At 45.1% G+C, this 21,687-nt stretch overlaps 1 protein-coding gene across 1 annotated transcript; it reads left to right on the top strand.

The window, feature by feature from the left end:
* Positions 1-12,719: 12,719 nt before the first annotated feature.
* Positions 12,720-20,889, top strand: DDIT3 (DNA damage inducible transcript 3). Its single transcript, XM_077483603.1, has 4 exons — positions 12,720-12,871; positions 17,166-17,208; positions 17,972-18,148; positions 20,052-20,889. The coding sequence occupies exons 3-4, from the start codon at positions 18,005-18,007 to the stop codon at positions 20,550-20,552; spliced, it is 645 nt and encodes a 214-aa protein (XP_077339729.1). The 5' UTR covers positions 12,720-12,871; positions 17,166-17,208; positions 17,972-18,004; the 3' UTR covers positions 20,553-20,889.
* The last annotated feature ends 798 nt before the right edge of the window (positions 20,890-21,687 follow it).

Raw genomic sequence — 21,687 nt, 5'->3', positions numbered from 1 at the left:
GAAGCCTGAAATGTGGCAAAGGGTTGAAAAGTTCAAGGGGGCCGAATACTTTCGCAAGGCACTGTATTAGGTCCACAAAAGTCCTTTTAAGGACTGGTATGGTATAGGTGTAGTACAGTATATAGGGTTGAGTGCACTGCTGTGCTGGTGATTGCAGCAGCCTGTCTTTTGTCAGTGCAGGGAGGGACAGGATGCTGTGTGCAGCAGGGACAGTCAGTTTAATCACTAGCTATTACTATTAGGTCCACAAAGGTCCTTTTAAGGACTGGTATAGGTGTACAGTATATAGGGTTCAGTGCACTGCTGTGTTGGCGATTGCAGCAGCCTGTCTTTTGTCAGTGCAGGGAGGGACAGGACGCTGTTTGCAGCAGGGACAGTCAGTTTAATCACTAGCTATTACTATTAGGTCCACAAAGGTCCTTTTAAGGACTGGTATAGGCGTACAGTATATAGGGTTGTACACGTATAATATACTTTCTTCCAGATATAGAAAGAATATTATACTTGACTGCTGCCCTATTCTGCAGCAGTCCTTTATTAGTGTAGGGACTGAGGTACAGTCTGCAAATCACTAGCCACTTGGTCCACAAAGGTCCTTGTAAGGACTGGTATAGGTGTACAATATATAGGGTTGTGGTGCACTGCTGCAGATTACTGCCCTATTCTGCAGCAGTCCTTTATCAGTGTAGGGACTGAGGTACAGTCTGCAAATCACTAGCTACTTGGTCCACAAAGGTCCTTGTAAGGACTGGTATAGGCGTACTATTTGGAGGGTTGTGGTGCACTGCTGCAGATTGCTGCCCTATTCTGCAGCAGTCCTTTATCAGTGTAGGGGCTGAGGTACACTCTGCAAATCACTAGCTACTTGGTCCACAAAGGTCCTTGTAAGGACTGGTATAGGTGTACAATATATAGGGTTGTGGTACACTGCTGCAGATTGCCGCCCTATTCTGCAGCAGTCCTTTATCAGTGTAGGGACTGAGGTACAATCTGCAAATCACTAGCTACTTGGTCCACAAAGGTCCATATAGGGACTGGTATAGGTGTACAATATATAGGGTTGTGGTGCACTGCTGCAGATTGCTGCCCTATTCTGCAGCAGTCCTTTATCAGTGTAGGGAATGAGGTACAGTCTGAAAATCACTAACTACTTGGTCCACAAAGGTCCTTGTAAGGACTGGTATAGGTGTACTATTTGGAGGGTTGTGGTGCACTGCTGCAGATTGCTGTCCTATTCTGCAGTAGTCCTTTATCAGTGTAGGGACTGAGGTACAGTCTGCAAATCACTAGCTACTTGGTCCACAAAGGTCCTTGTAAGGACTGGTATAGGCGTACTATTTGGAGGGTTGTGGTGCACTGCTGCAGATTGCTGCCCTATTCTGCAGCAGCCCTTTATCAGTGTAGGGACTGAGGTACAGTCTACAAATAACTAGCTACTTGGTCCACAAAGGTCCTTGTAAGGACTGGTATAGGTGTACAATATATAGGGTTGTGGTGCACTGCTGCAGATTGCTGCCCTATTCTGCAGCAGTCCTTTATCAGTGTAGGGACTGAGGTACAGTCTGCAGATCACTAGCTACTTGGTCCACAAAGGTCCTTGTAAGGACTGGTATAGGTGTACAATATATAGGGTTGTGGTGCACTGCTGCAGATTGCTGCCCTATTCTGCAGCAGTCCTTTATCAGTGTAGGGACTGAGGTACAGTCTGCAAATCACTAGCTACTTGGTCCACAAAGGTCCGTGTAAGGACTGGTATAGGTGTACTATTTTGTGTGCAGCATATAGGTGTGTAATACACGTATAAAATATTTGCACATATAGAAAGCATAGTATAGTGCATTTCCACTGTGCAGCATTGTGACTGCTGAGTGGTTCTGCAGTGATACTACAGAGAGCGTCAAACGCAATAGAAAAAAAGTATTATAACTGGTGTGATAAACCAGTGGCCCCCAAAAACAACAGATTGAAGCAGGGTGTTATATACCTTCTTCCACATACATACTGCACTTCTCTAGAGACTTTTGTCACAGAGTCATTTAAAAAATGACAGGCAGAGGAAGAGGCAGGCCCTTCCGTCGGGGTGGTAGAGGTCGGGCAGGAGCAACAGACTTGAGCCAAAGTGGCAAATTGCAGAAGGTGCGTGCGATTACGTCAAAGGACGCACCAGACTTGGTTGAGTGGCTCACTCAGCCTTATTCTTCTGCACCCTCCTCATCCTCTCGATCTGCACCCTCTTCTTCACTCTCTGCTATGTGCACCCCCAAAGACACTACCAACACCACCACCACCACCACCATATACCTTCCGCTTGAGTCACAGGAATTATTTTCTGATCCATATCAAGACATTTCCGATGGGCAGCCACTCTTGGCATTGGATCAGGAAGAGGAGGTAGCAACAACCGCCGCTCAGCAGTCTGACGACAGTACCCAGATCAGCCCAAGGAGGAGGTTTGTCCCCTCTGTTGCTGCCTACTCCGAGATCTCTAATTATAGCGGTGGGGAAGGTGACGTCGATGATGACGTGTCTAGTGATGCCACGTGGGTGCCCACAAGAGAGGAAGAGGAGGGGAGTTTAGAGGGAGATATGGACGAGCAGATTGGGAGGAGAAGCAGGAAGAACTTACATTGCACAGGAGGGACAAAGAAGAATGCGAATGTATCAGGAGCAAAGCATCAACCATGTACGGTCACATCTGGTGCTCCAAGGACGCCGGCACATGGCTCCGCAGTGTGGGCTTTTTTTAACGTGTCCCCTAATGACAATAGTGTTGCCATCTGCAATCTTTGCAGTCAACGCATAAGTCGCGGTAAGCCCAACACTCACCTAGGGACGACCGCCTTAAGAAGGCACATGAGCTGCCATCACCGAGGCCCAGTGGGAGCAACGGAACACACAAAGCCACACTCCAGGCTCTCACCGTCCAGCCAATGTTCGAGCGTAAAAAAATGATGACGTCGGATAACCCTCTTGCCCAACGGTTGACGGCTGGCTTGTCAGAACTCATAGCCCGCCAACTACTGCCATATAAACTGGTGGACTCGGGGGCCTTTCGTAAATTTGTGGCCATTGGAACACCACAATGGAAAGTCCAAGGAAGGAAGCATTTCTCACAGAAGGGCATCCCAGAGCTATATGGCCATGTTCAGCAGCAAGTGAATGTATCTCTGGCACACAGTGTCGGTGCCAAGATATATCTGACCACAGACACGTGGTCTAGCAAACACGGGCAGTGAAGGTATATCACTTTTACTGCCCACTGGGTGAACCTTCTGACGGCCGTCAAGCATGTAACCCGTGGCACCCGTGTAGATTTGGTTTTACCGCCACGGATTGCATGCAGGCCTGGCTCTTCTTCTCCTCCTTCTCCTCTTCCTACTCCATCCTCCTCCCTCTCCTCTTCGGCTGACTCCTCCTTTTCCTCTTCTAGCGTCTCTTCCGCTGCGCCGCCCAAGCTCCCCAGAACCTATTCGACATGCCAGGTGAGACGTTGCCATGCCGTGCTGCGTCTGTTCTGCCTGGAAGCCAAGAGCCACACTGGCCCGGCACTTTCAGTTTTGCGTTCACAGGCAGATCAGTGGCTAACACCGCTCAATTTGACAGTTGGTAAAGTGGTGTGTGTGACAATGGTGGCAATCTGCTTAGCGCATTGAAACAGGGCAAAATTACGCACTTGCCATGCATGACACACTTCTTAAACTTGGTCGTGCAGCGATTCGTTGTCAAATACCCTGGGGTCCAGGACATCTTGCGGCAGGCAAGGAAAATCTCGGCCCATTTCAGAAGATCTTACATGGCCATGGCTCGCCTTGCTGACATTCAGCGGCGACACAATCTGCCAGTGAGACGTCTTATTTGCGATTGCCCGACACGATGGAACTCAACCTTCTATATGCTTGATAGGCTGCTCCAGCAGAAACGTGCAGTTAACATCTACCTGTATGAACTCTGTGGCAGAACAGGCTCTGAGGAGCTGGTTTTTTTTCACCGCGCCAGTGGCTGCTCATGCGTGACGCATGCAGACTTCTGCGGCCATTTGATGAGATCACCAAACTGGTCAGTCGCCACCATGGCGCCATCAGTGACATGGTACCTTATGCCTTCTTTATGGAGCGTGCATTGCGTTTTGTCATTGATTAAGCCGTGGAGGAGCAGGAGCGGGAAGATGAGGAAGTCGCAATGCTGGATGAATTCCCAGGGGGGCTACTCTATCTGAGACAAGTCAACAACAGGAGTCTGAAGAGGAGTCAGAGGAGGATGGTGCCGGGGCGGATGAGGAGGAGCAAGAAGAGCATGCTTTAAACCTTTCTGGGATCCCTGTTGTTGTGCGTGGATGGGGAGAGGAGAACGAGGAGGACGATATTATCCTGGATGATGAGCAGGAGCCTGGCCAACACACCGCTTCCAGTTTAGTGTAAATGGGGGCCTTCATGCTCCAGTGTTTTAACAGGGACCCCCGTATAAAAAGCATAAGGGTCAAGGACCAGCACTGGGTGGCAACGTACTTAGACCCCCGGTACAAACACAAAATGGCAGAAACGTTACCACCATCACAGAGGGCTGTCAGAATGGAGCACTTCCAGGCCTTGCTTCGAGAAATGCTGCATTCTGCTTTTGCGTGCGCTGGCAGAGGAGCAATTCCCACTCCCAGAGAAAGAGTTGGGGGTACCAATCCAACAGCGCCTGCAAGAAGAGGGCGGTTTGAAGATGTGTTGGTGACTTCTGATATGAGGTCATTCTTTCAGCCGACCCATCGCCAGGTGTCATCCGGATCCAGCATCAGGGAATGCTTAGACCCACAGGTGTCCGACTAAATCTTGTTAACGGCCGATGTGGACGCTCTGAGGAGTGATGAACACCTGGACTACTGGGTGGGCAGGCTTGACCTCTGGCCAGAGCTTGCCCAATTTGCAATGGAACTGTTGGCTTGCCCCTTGTCCAGTGTCCTGTCCGAAAGGACATTCAGCGCAGCAGGGGGGATCGTGACCCATAAGTGCACTCGCCTAGCTCACGACAGTGTTGACTACCTCAAATTTCTGAAAATGAATGAGACATGGATCTTGGAGGAATTCAACACATGTGACCAGTAGACCATGTATATCTCTATAAACGATTTATTTAATCGAGCACACAGACCTTTTTTCTACATTTGGCTCACTTCCTTGTACAAAAAAAGCACACCGTACTATATGCTCGTACCCTCATGTTTGAAGAGGTTGAGCGGTGTCATATTTTGGGGCCCAGCAGCGAGTTGTCAGTGCTCTCTATCTTGGTGCTGGTGTCAGTGCTCTATATCATAGTGCTGGTGTCAGTGCTCTATATCACGGTGCTGGTGTTAGTGCACTCTATCACGGTGCTGGTGTCAGTGCACTCTATCACGGTGCTGGTGTCAGTGCTCTATATCACGGTGCTGGTGTCAGTGCTCTATATCACAGTGCTGGTGTCAGTGCTCTATATCACGGTGCTGGTGTCAGTGCTCTATATCTCGGTGCTGGTGTCAGTGCTCTATATCACGTTTCTGGTGTCAGTGCACTCTATCACGGTGCTGGTGTCAGTGCTCTTTATCACGGTGCTGGTGTCAGTGCTCTATATATCACGGTGCTGGTGTCAGTGCACTCTATCACGGTACTGGTGTCAGTGCTCTATATCACGGTGCTGATGTCAGTGCACTCTATCTCAGTGCTGGTCTCAGTGCTCTCTATCACGGTGCTGGGGTCAGTGCTCTCTATCACGGTGCTGGTGTGGTGTCATTGCACTCTATCACGGTGCTGGTGTCAGTGCTCTATATCACGGTGCTGGTGTCAGTGCTCTATATCACGTTGCTGGTGTCAGTGCACTCTATCACGGTGTTGGTGTCAGTGCTCTATATCACGGTGCTGGTGTCAGTGCTCTATATCACGCTGCTGGTGTCAGTGCTCTATATATCACGGTGCTAGTGTCAGTGCACTCTATCATGGTGCTGGTGTCAGTGCACTTGATCACTGTGCTGGTGTCAGTGCTCTATATCACGGTGCTGGTGTCAGTACTCTATATCATGGTGCTGGTGTCAGTGCTCTATATCACGGTGCTGGTGTCAGTGCACTCTATCACTGTGCTGGTGTCAGTGCTCTATATCACGGTGCTGGTGTCAGTGCTCTATATCAGAGTGCTGGTGTCAGTGCTCTATATCACAGTGCTGGTGTCAGTGCACTCTATCACGGTGCTGGTGTCAGTGCTCTATATCACGGTGCTGGTGTCAGTGCACTCTATCACGGTGCTGGTGTCAGTGCTCTATATCACGGTGCTGGTGTCAGTGCACTCTATCATGGTGCTGGTGTCAGTGCTCTATCTTACGGTGCTGGTGATCATCTCCTGCACCCTCGTCATAGCCTACCCTGACCTTTCCTCTCTTCCATTGCCTTCATGCGCTCCTGAGTCCTGACTTGTCAAAATTTCACATATAAAAAAAGAATTCTTGTAGTTGTCGATCCCAGATTCACTTCATACATGTGTTATGTCAGTGGCCATCTGGTGGGACTATGTGTGCACAGCTAGTAATTATTTTGTGGCTGGAAATATGACCTGTAGGTTTTTAAAGTTTGCCTGCCATTGAAGTCAATGGGGCCCGCCGCAAACTTTGCGGTTTGCGAACTTTTGGCCGTGTTTGCAGTTCGCGAAACATCCCGTCGGAACTTCGTCCATCTCTAATGCTCAATTGGTACTAAGGGGCCCAAAGTGTTCCAAGAAAATATCCCCCACACCATTATACCACCAGCCTAAACCCTTGCTACAAGGCAGGATGGATCCATGTTTTCATGTTGTTTATGCCAAATTCTGACCCTACCAGCTGAATGTTGCAGCTGAAATCAAGACTCATCAGACCAGGTAACATTTTTCTAATCTTCTCTTGTTAAATGTTGGTGAGCGAATTGTATCCTCAGTTTCCTGTTCTTAGCTGAAAGGAGCGGCACCTGGTGTGGTGTTTTGCTGTTGCTGTAGCCCAGCTGCTTCAGGGTTTGATGTATTGTTTGATGTGTTCAGAGGCCTCAATCGCATGGCCATGCTGTTGTAATCTGTCTGCTTCCAGGGGTGATCATCTCTCCTATCAGCCTGTCATTGACTTGTACAGTACAGGCTCCCTGGCTGCGACTGTCCACAAACACCTGGGATCCTGGACACAGATATCCACAGTATACTTGCAGCACCATGGCCAACTAAACTGTGTGAATGAGGCTCCAAGTGTGTATAACAGAATTATGTAACAGATTCCTTTCATCAGGAGAAATGTAAACAACTATATGGTTCAATGTTTAGGCCTGTTATGGTTACTTAGGTGCTGGAAGAATGTTTGTGTTAACAGGATGACTTCAGACACTTGACAGGGCAGCAGCTGTCAAACCTCAGGGGGCCTTTAAAAGTAATAAAAAAATGACTTTGTTGGACAGCTTGGCCTGAAAATGTGGAGACAAAAAAGTGAAATTAAAAAAATGAAAACAATGAAAAATAAATTATGAATATATCTAATGCTGCCATGATCTGTATTAGTGATAGTGGTCATGTAACCTATACACTGCTATTTGATAAGCCAAGAGATACTCTCTTCAATTTTCTTTCTATGTTCCAACAGTGGCAATTCATTGTTTTAGATAAATATAGACTTCTTTCTAAGGAGTGGCAGCAGTGTTGGGAGTATTTTGTACTGCAGTAATATTCAAGGTTGTTCCAAGGACACTGTAGACAAGTTACATAAGATAGCCTATTTCTTTGATCAGAACAAGATATACCACTGCCTATACTAGTTTTAAATCCTAAAAAATACATTTATATAAAGTATGAATAAACAAAAGGGAAGTTATGTACGTTTTTTAAAGTGGTGTTTTAAGAGTTTCATATTTATGTTTCATATTTATGTTGTTTTGTTTTAATAACTACTGTGTATGTTGTCTATACATTTTTTATTTTATTGTCGAATAACCACAAATTTGACTTGAACTGGCCACTGGTCACAGCTATAGGCATACTCTTTATGGAGAGATCTGGTGTCTATAAGACTCCAAATCCCTCCTCTACCCTTAAAAGCATTCAAAACACCAAGATCTTTGTTCTTGAATGCGTTTAAAAAAAAATTAAATTGTTCTTTTGACATCCGGGGAAACTGGAAGTGGGGTCAGGTCATTGCTTCTATACCAGTGCACAAAGCAAGGTCCATAAAGACATGGATGAGCGAGTTTGGGGTGGAGGAACTTGGCTGGCCTGCACAGAGTTCTGACCTCAACCCGATAGAACACCTTTGGTATGAATTCGAGCGGAGACTGCGAGCCAGGCCTTCTCGTCCAACATCAGTGCCTGACCTCACAAATGCGCTTCTGAAAGAATGATCAAAAATTCCCATAGACACACTCCTAAACTTTGTGGACAGCCTTCCCAGAAGAGTTTAAGCTGTTATAGCTGCAAAGGGTGGGCCAACTCAATTTTGAACCCTACGGACTAAGACTGGGATGCAATTAAAGTTCATGTGCGTGTAAATGCAAGTGTCCCAATACTTTTCGTAATATAGTGTGTTCCATAAATTTGGCACAACAAATTAATAAGAGGGATTCCTCCCAGAAGAGTGGTGCAGAGCCCCTCACCATATCTATGTGATAAACCCCAGAGCCCCTCACTAGGGATGAGCTCAGTGTTCAACTCGAACATCAGGCGTTTGTCTGTTTGGCGAATTCAGAACTTTGTGGACCGTTCGCACCAAATTCGTGTGGCACGAATGGCCCACAATGCACTACGCCATCGCAGTGCATTGCTGGCTCATACTTGGCCAATCACAGCGCCGGCAGCAAGGAGAGCCATAATTGGCCACAGGCAGGATGCCTGTGGCCAATTATAGCTCAGGGGGTTTAGTACACGCCCCACAATATATAAGGCCACCAGCGCGGAGGCCTTGTGTAGTGTGTTCCGGCGTGCAGGGAAAGAGCAAGATTGGCAGGGACAGTGTTCTTTTCTCAGGCATCTGCAGGAGTTAAAGTGGGTGTTGTGTGCCTCCAGCACAGTATACACCTGTATCCACCCTTTTTTGCTGGTGTTCTCTAATACAGGCATCTGCAGGAGTTAGTGGGCGTTGTGTGCCTCCAGCACAGTATACACCTGTATCTACCCTTTATTACTGGTGTTCTCTAATACAGGCATCTGCAGGAGTTAAAGTGGGTGTTGTGTGCCTCCAGCACAGCACAGTATACACCTGAAGATACCCTTATTGCTGGTGTTGTCTGTTGCATATCTTTCATATTAGCCTTTAAAATTAGCACTTTTGATTTCAAACGTTCGAGTCCCATAGACTTTAATAGGGTTCTAAAGTTCATACGAATTTTTCGCCCGTTCGAAGGTTCTGGTGCGAACCGAACCGGGTGGTGTTCGGCTCATCCCTACTCCTCACCATATCTATCTGATAAACCCTCGGAGCCCCTCACCGTGTGTACGTGATAAACACCAGAGCCCCTCACCATGTGTATGTGATAAATCCCGGAGCCCCTCACCATGTGTATGTGATTAATCCTGGCGCCCCTCACCGTGTGTATGTGATAAACCCCAGAGCCCCTTACCGTGTGTATGTGATAAACCCCGGAGCCCCTCACCGTGTGAATGTGATAAATCCCGGAGCCCCTCACCGTGTGTATGTGATAAATCCTGGAGTCCCTCACCGTGTGCATGTGATAAACCCCGGAGCCCCTCACCGTGTGTATGTGATAAATCCTGGAGCCCCTCACCGTGTGTATGTTATAAATCCCGGAACCCCTCACCGTGTGTATGTGATAAATCCTGGAGCCCCTCACCATGTGTATGTTATAAATCCCGAAACCCCTCACCGTGTGTATGTGATAAACCCCGGAACCCCTCACCGTGTGTATGTGATAAATCCTGGAGTCTCTCACCGTGTGTATGTTATAAATCCCGGAACCCCTCACCGTGCGTATGTGATAAATCCTGGAGTCCCTCACCGTGTTTATGTTATAAATCCCGGAACCCCTCACCGTGCGTATGTGATAAATCCTGGAGCCCCTCACCGTGTGTATGTGATAAACCCCAGAGCCCCTTACCGTGTGTATGTGATAAACCCGGGAGCCCCTCACCGTGTGAATGTGATAAATCCCGGAGCCCCTCACTGTGTGTATGTGATAAATCCTGGAGTCCCTCACCGTGTGTATGTGATAAATCCTGGAGTCCCTCACCATGTGTATGTGATAAACCCCGGAGACCCTCACCGTGTGTATGTGATAAATCCCGGAGCCCCTCACCGTGTGTATGTGATAAATCCTAGAGTCCCTCACCGTGTGTATGTGATAAATCCTGGAGTCCCTCACCGTGTATATGTGATAAATCCTGGAGCCCCTCACCATGTGTATGTTATAAATCCCGAAACCCCTCACCGTGTGTATGTGATAAACCCCGGAACCCCTCACCGTGTGTATGTGATAAATCCTGGAGTCTCTCACCGTGTGTATGTTATAAATCCCGGAACCCCTCACCGTGGGTACGTGATAAATCCTGGAGTCCCTCACCGTGTTTATGTTATAAATCCCGGAACCCCTCACCGTGCGTATGTGATAAATCCTGGAGCCCCTCACCGTGTGTATGTGATAAACCCCAGAGCCCCTTACCGTGTGTATGTGATAAACCCGGGAGCCCCTCACCGTGTGAATGTGATAAATCCCGGAGCCCCTCACTGTGTGTATGTGATAAATCCTGGAGTCCCTCACCGTGTGTATGTGATAAATCCTGGAGTCCCTCACCATGTGTATGTGATAAACCCCGGAGACCCTCACCGTGTGTATGTGATAAATCCCGGAGCCCCTCACCGTGTGTATGTGATAAATCCTAGAGTCCCTCACCGTGTGTATGTGATAAATCCTGGAGTCCCTCACCGTGTGTATGTTATAAATCCCGGAACCCCTCACCGTGTGTATGTGATAAACCCCCGAACCCCTCACCGTGTGTATGTGATAAATCCTGGAACCCCTCAGCGTGCGTATGTGATAAATCCCGGAACCCCTCACCGTGTGTATGTGATAAACCCCGTAGCCCCTCACCATGTGTATGTGATAAACCCCGGAACCCCTCACCGTGTGTATGTGATAAATCCTGGAGTCCCTCACCGTGTGTATGTTATAAATCCTGGAACCCCTCACCGTGTGTATGTGATAAATCCTGGAGTCCCTCACCGTGTTTATGTTATAAATCCCGGAGCCCCTCACCGTGCGTATGTGATAAATCCTGGAACCCCTCACCGTGTGTATGTGATAAATCCTGGAGTCCCTCACCGTGCGTATGTTATAAATCCCGGAACCCCTCACCGTGCGTATGTGATAAATCCCGGAACCCCTCACCGTGTGTATGTGATAAATCCCGGAACCCCTCACCGTGCGTATGTGATAAATCCCGGAACCCCTCACCGTGTGTATGTGATAAATCCCGGAACCCCTCACCGTGTGTATGTGATAAACCCCGGAACCCCTCACCGCGTGTATGTGATAAATCCCGGAGCCCCTCACCGTGTGTATGTGATAAATCCCGGAAACCCTCACCGTGTGTATGTGATAAATCCCGGAACCCCTCACCGTGTGTATGTGATAAACCCCGGAAACCCCTCACCGTGTGTATGTGATAAATCCCGGAACCCCTCACCGTGCGTATGTGATAAATCTCGGAACCCCTCACCGTGTGTATGTGATAAATCCCGGAACCCCTCACCGTGCGTATGTGATAAATCCCGGAACCCCTCACCGTGCGTATGTGATAAATCCCGGAACCCCTCACCGTGTGTATGTGATAAATCCCGGAACCCCTCACCGTGTGTATGTGATAAACCCCGGAACCCCTCACCGCGTGTATGTGATAAATCCCGGAGCCCCTCACCGTGTGTATGTGATAAATCCCGGAAACCCTCACCGTGTGTATGTGATAAACCCCGGAAACCCCTCACTGTGTGTATGTGATAAATCCCGGAGCCCCTCACCGTGTGTATGTGATAAACCCCGGAAACCCCTCCCCGCGTGTAGGTGATAAACCCCGGAACCCCTCACTGTGTGTATGTGATAAACCCCGGAACCCCTCACTGTGTGTATGTGATAAATCCGGGTGACACATTTACTTGCCCCTGTCTCATTCTCAGAGACATGGGCAGTATGAGATGAACCCATGATGAGGTCACATCATTATTGGTGAGAGGTCCTCTCCTGTACAGCTTGGGTAAAATGTTCAGGAAGGTCACTGTGTCAGTTAATAATGACATGTGATTATTGAACATTTGCTGACATAATGTTATTGACAACAACGTCCAAGTAAACATCTTAGCGGACAGTGGAGGGGTGAAGGTGAATCTCCAGCTCTGGAAGTCCCCTGGGCTGGATCGCTCAGGCTTGGCCACTGCTTGCCAGCTATTGCATCATCCCCTATGAGTCATCCCAACTCGTGATCTCCAACGAGACACTTCCGCGTGACGGCCGAGCCCATCCCCGCCCCTGGAAACTGAAACACGCCCCTCTGTGCGTGCAAAGCCTCGGTGTCATTTCAGAGCGCTCTCTCTCATTGGTCCTGTTTCTATTGATCTGGGACACTGTGAAAAAAACGTCAATGAAGTGATGCCGGAAAGTGAGAAACTTTGTATAGCTGGGATTGGCTGAAGCTGTAATCTGGTGACGTTGCTTGCCCTAGTTTTATCATTGGCTGAGAAACCGGGTATATAAAGGCACGTCCCGGTGTTTGTCCTTCAGTCGTTTTGCTGAAGACGCAGACGATGATTAACATGAGCTCAAGGCTTCTATCCGATCACCCACTCACCGACACCCTGCGCCGCCGCGGTCACTGCCCTTGTCACCAGAGAACAGACCCCACGCGGAGAAAGGTGAATGACAGCTCTGCTTTACTGTAATGGGGGGAGGGCAGGCTTCTATGAGTTGCCTCCATCATCATCACCACTACTATTATCAATGGAGGCCATCATTCTTCTATATACTTGGCATATTGATCTGGCAATGTAAACACGAAGATGCTGTGTCTGGTTGGCTGTATTCTGTTTACTAGAACAATTTGGCCCCCAGATGTTGCCAAATCCCCTTCTGCCAAATTGGACCATTGTGCTGTGATGAGGATGGGAGGATGAGTGATGAGGAGGAGGAGTGTAATGGACATGTTTGTTTCCAGCATCTCTCCTGGGAAAACAATTGTGCTGGAGAATAATGCAGTGTGGCCAATGTACTCGCCTACTGGGTGCCCACTGATGCCACTCTGTCCTTCTATTCTGATGTCTGTAGGCACCTCTGGAGCTTCCGTAAAACTGACGGTCCTTGATGGTTTTATTAAAAAAAAATGTTTTTTCCATTTTTCGAACATCGGCTTGTGGGATGGTATTGGTGACTGAGCTGGGACTGACGGGTGATAGGAATATAACCTGGGATGGTACAGGTGCTTGGGATGTGATTGGCATTGCTGATTGGCATAGGCTAGGTGGTTGGCATATGATTGGCAACTGTGGCTGGTCTTTGGGATGGGGGGGGGGGGGGGGCAGTATAAAAACATGCAGCAGCATGGAATTGGTTGATGTACGCAAAATATTACATGAAGAAAACCTGCTACTGACCTTGGTAAATCAGTTATTCTCCATCCTTTGTTGCTGAGCAGTTTTAGAACGTGCTTCTGACCTTTTAATCCTTGTCTTTCATAAAAGAATAGTTTATAGTCTGCAGTAAGTAGAAATGGGTGTAATGATAAACCACTGGTATTGGAGAAGTTTAGATGTGGTTGCTGTGAGAACATATATGGGTTTTTTCCCTTTATATGTTTAAAACTGAATATCTCATAAAATATATATATATATATATATATATATATATATATATATATATATATATATATATATATATATATATATATATTAAAAAAAAAAAAAAAAAAAAAAAAAAAAAACGTATCCAGGCCTGGTCTAATTGGTCTTCTCTCTGGTTGTCTAGACAGCAATGGGAGTATGGGTCTGAGGTTGGTTTGGCAGCTCAGTCTCGTCTCCCCCCCTCCCTCTTAATGGCTCATTTCCTTTCCTCGGCAAGAGGAAAATATCCTACGCATTCTTTCATCTGGGAAGTTTGGGATTTGGGTTGGCCTTGAATATGAACATGACTGAACATGTCCTTGTTAGAGTTCTGACTGCAGGAAATTGAAGACAATCCAGTTCTATTTCTATTTTTTGCTCTCAGGCCATGCAGACTAAATCTCGCACTTACAGTAGTGATATTTCCAAAATCCGAGTCTCTGTAGTTGTAACCTTTCTAACAAGGATGGCCTGAGACTTGTCTTTGGATCTTCGATGCTTACATGACAAACAACGTAGTGTTGCTTTACATGCTGTTTAATGGAACAGTTTGTGGTCAGATCCTTTTTAAAGCGTCCTATAAAAATTTGTCTGCAATAAAAATACTAACCGCTTTTATGACTTGTGTTAAGTCAGTGTATCCATAGATTGTTTTCTTCATTCTTGGATGTAATCCAAAATGGGATAAATCGGGAAGGAATCTGAAAACTAATTTGGAGGGTAGGAGCCCAGAGTGACACAAGGCAGTCAGTATTGCCTTCAACTGTATGTAGTAATTGCCACTTGAAGGGACTGCATATAGTAAACGTCCCTTAATGGTTGAATACATCAGTCTGACCCCTTTTTTATTTTGGATAACGTGGGAAATGGTTAAAACGCTTGTCAATGTGGGGTGGTGTGTGTTTATTTTTGTGGCATTATTGGCATATTTTCACTATATTCCTGTGTGCAAACATATTTTTTTTTTTTTTTTTTTTCCATCATTTTGTCCTAGTGACTATGCACTGGAGGACGCACGAATAATAATAAAATGGGGTTTTGATCTCTCAACTCTCTACCAAAAACCTTGTGCTTTAGAAGTTTTAAGGTCCTTAAGGCAAGCCTCTTACACCTATGGACCCCCCTTGCCTTGGCACCTAAAGCAGTTTTTTAAAGGCTGATTTTATGTAATTAAAATAAACATGTTAAACTCGCCTGCAAGGGTATTTTACAGATCAGCCCTAACCACCTGCTCTGGGGTCCCTTGCTGGTGCTGTTGCTCCTCCCTTTGAGTGCTGTGTGTTATGTGGGCATGTTGGGGGTGGATAGCGGATCATGTAAGAGGGTGTGGGGTGGGTTTTTTATTTTATTTATTTTTTTCCTTAAGGCCAGTTAACACAGAACTGGGTTTCCCGCACTGCGGTTATGATCTGCAGTGGCTGTCAATATTAACAACCCTCCAAACGAATGGCCTGTAGTACCATTTGATCTAGTTGCTGTGCGTCTACCGCTTTAGATGCGGTTCTGCATGATTTCAGCCAATTCAAATGAATAGTCTGAAATCACACTGCACAGAAATTTGGAGTGCATTCTCGCGTGGTGGTGTGAACTAGCCCTTAGTGCAGAAAGTGCGTTAAGGTAAAAACCTTATGCCTTTAGAACAATGTTTAACACGGACCATGAGCCTAAGGTTAACTCTTGCTACTAAGAGTTAAACTCTTCCAGGTAAGAGTGTTTATTTACGTTTTGGCCCAGGATGGACCAGTGAGAGATGCATGTGTCTGATCTCTACTAACCATGTTGCAGGAGACTGCATTGTGAACACAGGAGGTTGCCTGCTTGACACTGTTCAGAGATTGTATTTTCTCAGTAAATGCAAAGTCTTTTCGGATTGTTTAAAAGCAAAATTCCTCTCGCTCTTGTCCAGAGTTGGAAAATGACATTGGCTACACAAGTATGATCGCTAAACAACCACATATGATTGAAGCACTAGCATTGCACAATCATATGTGGTTGTTTAGCGATCATACTTGTGTAGCTTTCTTTATAAGAAGCCTATCTGTTCTATGACTTTTTTTTTGCCTTGGGTAAGTGAGGAAACTTCCCAGCAGGCAAAAAGAGGCTCTAACCTCGCCCCACTCTAACCAAAACCAACTTTTTTTTTTTTTTTTTTTTTTGCTAAAGTCACCTTTTTGAAGCGGTGTTCTGCTCATTTTTTTCAGCTTAAGTCAGCAGCTACACAAGTTGCACTGCATTCTCCTAGTGGCCGGGCAATCTTCTGGGACCAGTGACGTGTCCCAGAAGATTGCAGAGGGAGGGACCACCTAGGAGGAGTTGCCTAGGCAGCGAGAAGACGGAAGGAGAAAGTGGAACTGGAAGTACCTGTCAAAACCTGGTATCCACTCCTTGTCTAAGGGGGCGATGAGAACTTAAAGCAGAAGTTCCACTTTTGGGTGGAACACTGCTTTAAAGAGAAATAATTGAATACACTTATTGTGGGGGGGGGGACCTGCCATCAATGCCAAGCTGCTCCTGCAGCCTGCCCAACCCTCTGGAAAGCTGGAGGAAAAGATAATGGATGAATTATTACACTTGTAGCTCATTGAACTACAAGTCAGTCTGCCACAGTGAAAAATGGGAATTGGTTGGTTCCTTCTTTCATGGATTCCTAAATGGCTGTGTGGACGGAGCCCTGCACAAAATAACACTTGTCAGTGGGTGGTTGTGTGATGGCGTGCGCTTGGCAACATATTGCACTCTAAATAAGAGTTGGCCTTTCACACTATACAGCACAGATGACATTGGCTGCAGCCACTGTCCAGCTTTTAAGAAAATCTCAGCTAGTTAATCAGACCAGTTTGAATTCATTGCATGGTCAGCTTGAATCTCAGTAGCAACAGATTACATTACCCTGTGTAGCCTAGCTACAAAACTACCCTCACGTATGGCTTGGACTCTTAACCACCCCTACATGACACCAGAGCTAAATGGATTGGATGGTTCTTCAATAGTATCCCACTTGAATACCAACTTCCTGAAGATAGTGAAGTCTTCAAAATAATGTAATTAAAACTTAAACAAGTGGATCAAGGTCTATTATAACATAAACCTTGGCCCGACCTAGCTGAAGAGCTGTTTCATACAATTGTCTGTACAGTAATTATGGTACAAAGTTTGTGGGCAAAGTCAAGTTGTCTTTGTTAGTCATAACAGCCTTGAAGAGTGATGCTCTTAATAACTTGATGCCAAGGTCCAGGTCTGTGAGGTTATCAAGAATTGGTGTATGTTATTGCTATCTTTGTGCAGGTTTTTCTAATCTCTTATTTTATTTTTATTTTTTTTTTCTCTATTTTAGTGTTGGAAGAAGAAGACAACCTTTATTCACCACCAAACCTGAGGTAATAAAGACAGTTTTTTTTTTTTTTTTTTACTTTTAACATTTCAACAGTTTATATAGAATATACCCTGTTTCCCTGAAAATAAGACCTAGCATGATTGTCGTGATGGCTGCAATATGAGCCCTACCCTGAAAATAAGACCTAAAAGGACTTTAACTAGGGCTTATATTGCAGCCATCACCGACAATCACACTAGGTCTTCTTTTTGGGGAAACGGGTAGTATATGTGGAACAGTGATTTGATTGTGTTGGGCTGCTTCAAACCCTTTCCAATAGTAAGAAGTATGCTGAGGTTAGAGATTACCGGATGATGATATTAAGATATTTGCGTTTGATTTATTAAATGGCCTCTACTGGTGGAATAGATTAGGCACCTATCGGTTTTATCAGTGGCCTCTAAAAACTTGGACACTTCTCAATGATAATGGGCAACCTTGCCTGCCTTCTGCATATTCCTGTTGGCCAGTAAAGCAACCTGTCATAGTGGTTAGCAGACCCTTATGAAAACTTAAAAAAAAGCTAATCTGGCTGTCCCAGAATTCTGCTGTAATATCAATGGACCTAGAAGCTGCCAAAAGTGGTGGTGCTTCCAAGCAGTTGTGTTGGTTTAATTTTTACCAGTCCTCTTTAGCTGATCTTGTGTTATAGATCTGTGGCCCCATTCAGTTTAGCAACACTTGTTTCTGAAGTGTATTAATAGTTGGGATAACCATAATCTGAAAATCCATTTTGTAAATTCTAATGTTGTACTTTATTTTTGCAGTGAACCATTTTTGTGCAGCACGACTGCCAAAATATGATGGCAGAATCTCTGCCATTCTCTGGCTCTGTCTGCCCCTTGTCGGGGCTAGAGCTAGATGCCTGGTATGAGGACCTACAAGACATCCTGTTCTCTGAAACCAAGAATGCAGGGGTTCTCCAAACTGATGCAGACAAGCAGGTAAGCACTACAGCTTTTCTGAGTGTTGGATCCTTCCTTGCGTTTTTTTTTTTTTTTTTTTTTTTATATATATATTTAAAAAATCTCCTGCAAAGTAAAGGCATAATGTGCTAATATGCATTGCATACTCTCATTATGAGAGACTTAATTTAAAATGAAGCCCTCCAGTGGCATGCTGACATGGCTTCCCTCTTCACCCAGTCTTCCTTCTGGGTTCAAGGGCTCAGGCAGTCTGACTGGCTGAGCTGTGAAGTCACTCCCATGCATACACAGGGGAGTCAGTTTAAGGCACAGACCTCTGAAGGAACAGCAAGGTGTGCCGGTAATGGGCACCGACTGCTGCTTCATGGAATATCTCCTAAATGTTACACGTTTTGGAAGATGTTCACTTTTACCTGCAGGTAAGCTTTATTTTAAGCATCCCTGTAGGTAAAAAAAAAAAAAAAAAAAAAAAAAAAAAAAAATTCAGTTTACTTCCACTTGACTCTTTCATTCTAATGACTGGTGTCATCACGATAGTCAGTCAATACTCTGATCACTGAATGCTAATTTTGTTTGGCAGCATACCTATTTTTAATAATCAAATCAAAGAAAAAGCTCTTTGATTTCATCTTCTAGTAGATTGCTGGAATATAATATTTCAAGCCAAAAAAACTGGCAATTCTAATCTTAAATGTTTTTTTGCTGGTAGTAGTAAAGTCTTAACGTGGCCAATAAATATGGTTTGGGTCTAAAACCATTCTAACTTTATTAATGGGCTTTAGGCAAGGTCACCCAGACCATAGATCTGCATTTGATCTTTTAGAATCCCACAGATATTGATTTGGGGAACTGTCAACCAATATAATGTCAATGGGACAGCCACTGTTCTGAATGATCATTACACAGGTCAGAAAAGGTCTTACCAGCTGTAACTATATTTGTGCTTGTTCATGTTCAGTGTGATTAGTGAAATCTGACCCTGGAGAAATTGCACCGTTCATTTGGGTTGATGGCCTAGTAGCTTGCACTGTCAGACTGTGGTTATGTTAAAGCAGAGCAACACCTAAAGGTTACTACTTTTCTCACACTGTAGATTGGGTCATGTTAAAGACCCAGGCCTTGTCTGAAACTTTTTTTTTTGTTTTTTAAATCCAGTATTTTTTGCTAGCCAATTACTTGGAACTCCCAAACATATGTATGTGATCGTTGCATCACATCAGTGTTTGCACAGCAGTCTTTCAAATGCAATTTAAAAAAAGCTTTTATAAATTAAACACGACTTACTCCAATTTTTTATATTGTATGTGAAAGATGGTATGCTGAGTAAATGAATACCAAACATGTAATGCTTTCAAAATCGCACACTCTTCTGGTATAGCAACAAATTGTGTGTGTGTGTGGTTACCGGTTTAGTTAGGTCTTGCACTAGAATTAGCGGCGCAAAGTGATCCCTGTGGGCAAATCTGCCTGCAGGACCGCTCATCTTACAATCAGCCGTAGTAAAACGGCATGCTGTTATGGCAAGTGGTTAAATTGAGACCCAGCTTGTTCAATAGTTTAAGAATCCCATGGATTTGCATGTAGTTATAGGTCAAGCATCTCTTCCCGAACAGCATTAGGAACTTGGCTGCACTCTCTGGATAGAGGGGGGGTCAGGCAACCCACTGAACCACAATGCAGATGAGGACTTTGGTTAGTGGCTCAAAAGTACTGAATCTAGCATTTCTGGTAATGTCAGACCCATTCAGAGTAATTGGAGGATAGTGGGGAGAGCTAGAGGCTTTTGAAATGTCTGAACTGATGTGTTCTGATATGGCAATCTTGCCAACATCTATGCTAAAGTGAAATATCAATTTGGGGAGTCTGATCACTGCAAGGCATGCATTTTTGTGTGTATTTCTAACATTTTATCTTTAAACAGGGCCTGCAGGTTGAAGAACTGGACAGCTCAAGTTATCTTTGGACACTGGACTCTGTTAATTCACCAATCACTTTCACAGAAGAGGATGTAGTTGCCTTGGAAGCTGTTGTAGAACAGTTCCCTTCTGAGGTGCTGGAATTCTTAAACCAGGGATCACAAAATGACTTTAATGTTTCATCCGCTTCTTCTGAGGTTACGGATGTCCAACACAATGGAGCTGTAGAAGTGGACTCTAGCTGTAGCAGCCCTCCATCTCAAACACACACAGAAGATGAGGAATCTAGTGGCAGCCAATCGGGAACAAAAAGGAAGAGGAACTCCCAGCCAAGAGGGGGCAAGGTCCGGGCTAAGGAAAAGGAGCAAGAGAATGATAAGAAAGCGTCCTATCTAATGGCAGAGAATGAGCGTCTAAAGAGAGAGATTGAGCGTCTCAGTTTGGAAGTAGAGAAGACTCGGAAGTCCCTCATTGAAAGAATGGTGAATCTTAAGAAGGTTGTATAAACTGACAGACATAAAAACTGCTTTGTTAAAAGAGCATGGAAAGAGTGGCATGGCACAAGGTTTGTCTCTGTATAGATGGAATGGTATGAACTTTATCTGCAGCTCTGGCAGTAGGTGCACGATGGACTTGTGGGAGCAGTCAGCATTTGGATGCACACTATTGTGGTCCTAACAAATATAACTGTTATATGTGCATGAATATAAAGGTTAATATGCATGGCTATGTTTTGTAGTTACTTTTAATGTTTAGGTGGTGATGCTCGTATAGAACTGCCATTTTTAGTTTCACTTTACTAAATAAGTATTTTTTACCTATAAAACTATATTTCATAATAAACTATTGTTGGGGTGCTCCTTTTTCCTATCTTGTAGAATGTTAAGAAGGTAACTGTCTTGGGTTAAATAGTTGCTGCTCTGAAAGCTTCAGTACTTTATCGTGGCAAAGAGCCAGGCCCTTAGCATTTTAAAGGTCTAGCCATGGCAGGTTTTTTCTTCCCTAGAAGCAGCAAGGCCATTCCTCAACTTGGGCTACTTACAATTAGGGCTGAAACAACTAATCAATTATTATTTTCATAATTTATCGATCGGCCAGTAACATAATGGGGTTTAAAAAACTAAATAAGGGCAAATGCTCACTGTTCAGTAAAAATGAACCCCTTACAGTAGCATTTTTTTTTTTCCCTCTTTCCACTTTAAAGGGCTAATTTTAGTTTAGTTTTTTTTTTTTAACCCCGTTATGTTAGTAAACATTTTAGACCTGGTTCTAATCTATGCATTGGTGCTTTTTGCAGAAATGCACTACAGTTCATTTACATGGTTTCCTATGGGACACGTTCACATCTGAAAGGGTCAGGGACTTTTAACGCAAAATGGTGCTTTATTGGTTCAATATACTTCAATGGAGAAGCTGCAGAAAAGCATGTGATGCGTTTTTGCAGCAATTTGTGTTTTTTTTTTTTTTTTTTTAATCTGCCCAAAAAAAGGCAAAAATGCAAATTGCAGTAAAATCAAATGCGCAAAAAGCACTGCAGAAACAGATCAAAAGCAAACTGCATAGGTGTGCACCGAGCCTAATGCTGGCCACAGGGATCAATTTCCAGGTGAGAATACTCAGACGAAAAATCTTTGTACGTTC

This window comes from Lithobates pipiens, unplaced genomic scaffold (assembly GCF_037356315.1).
Source record: "Lithobates pipiens isolate NorthernLeopardFrog02 unplaced genomic scaffold, aLitPip1_a1.2 Scaffold_16, whole genome shotgun sequence".
Taxonomy (NCBI): Eukaryota; Metazoa; Chordata; class Amphibia; order Anura; family Ranidae; genus Lithobates; species Lithobates pipiens.
Note: the sequence above shows the minus strand (reverse complement) of the source record. Positions and strands in the feature narration are given on the sequence as shown.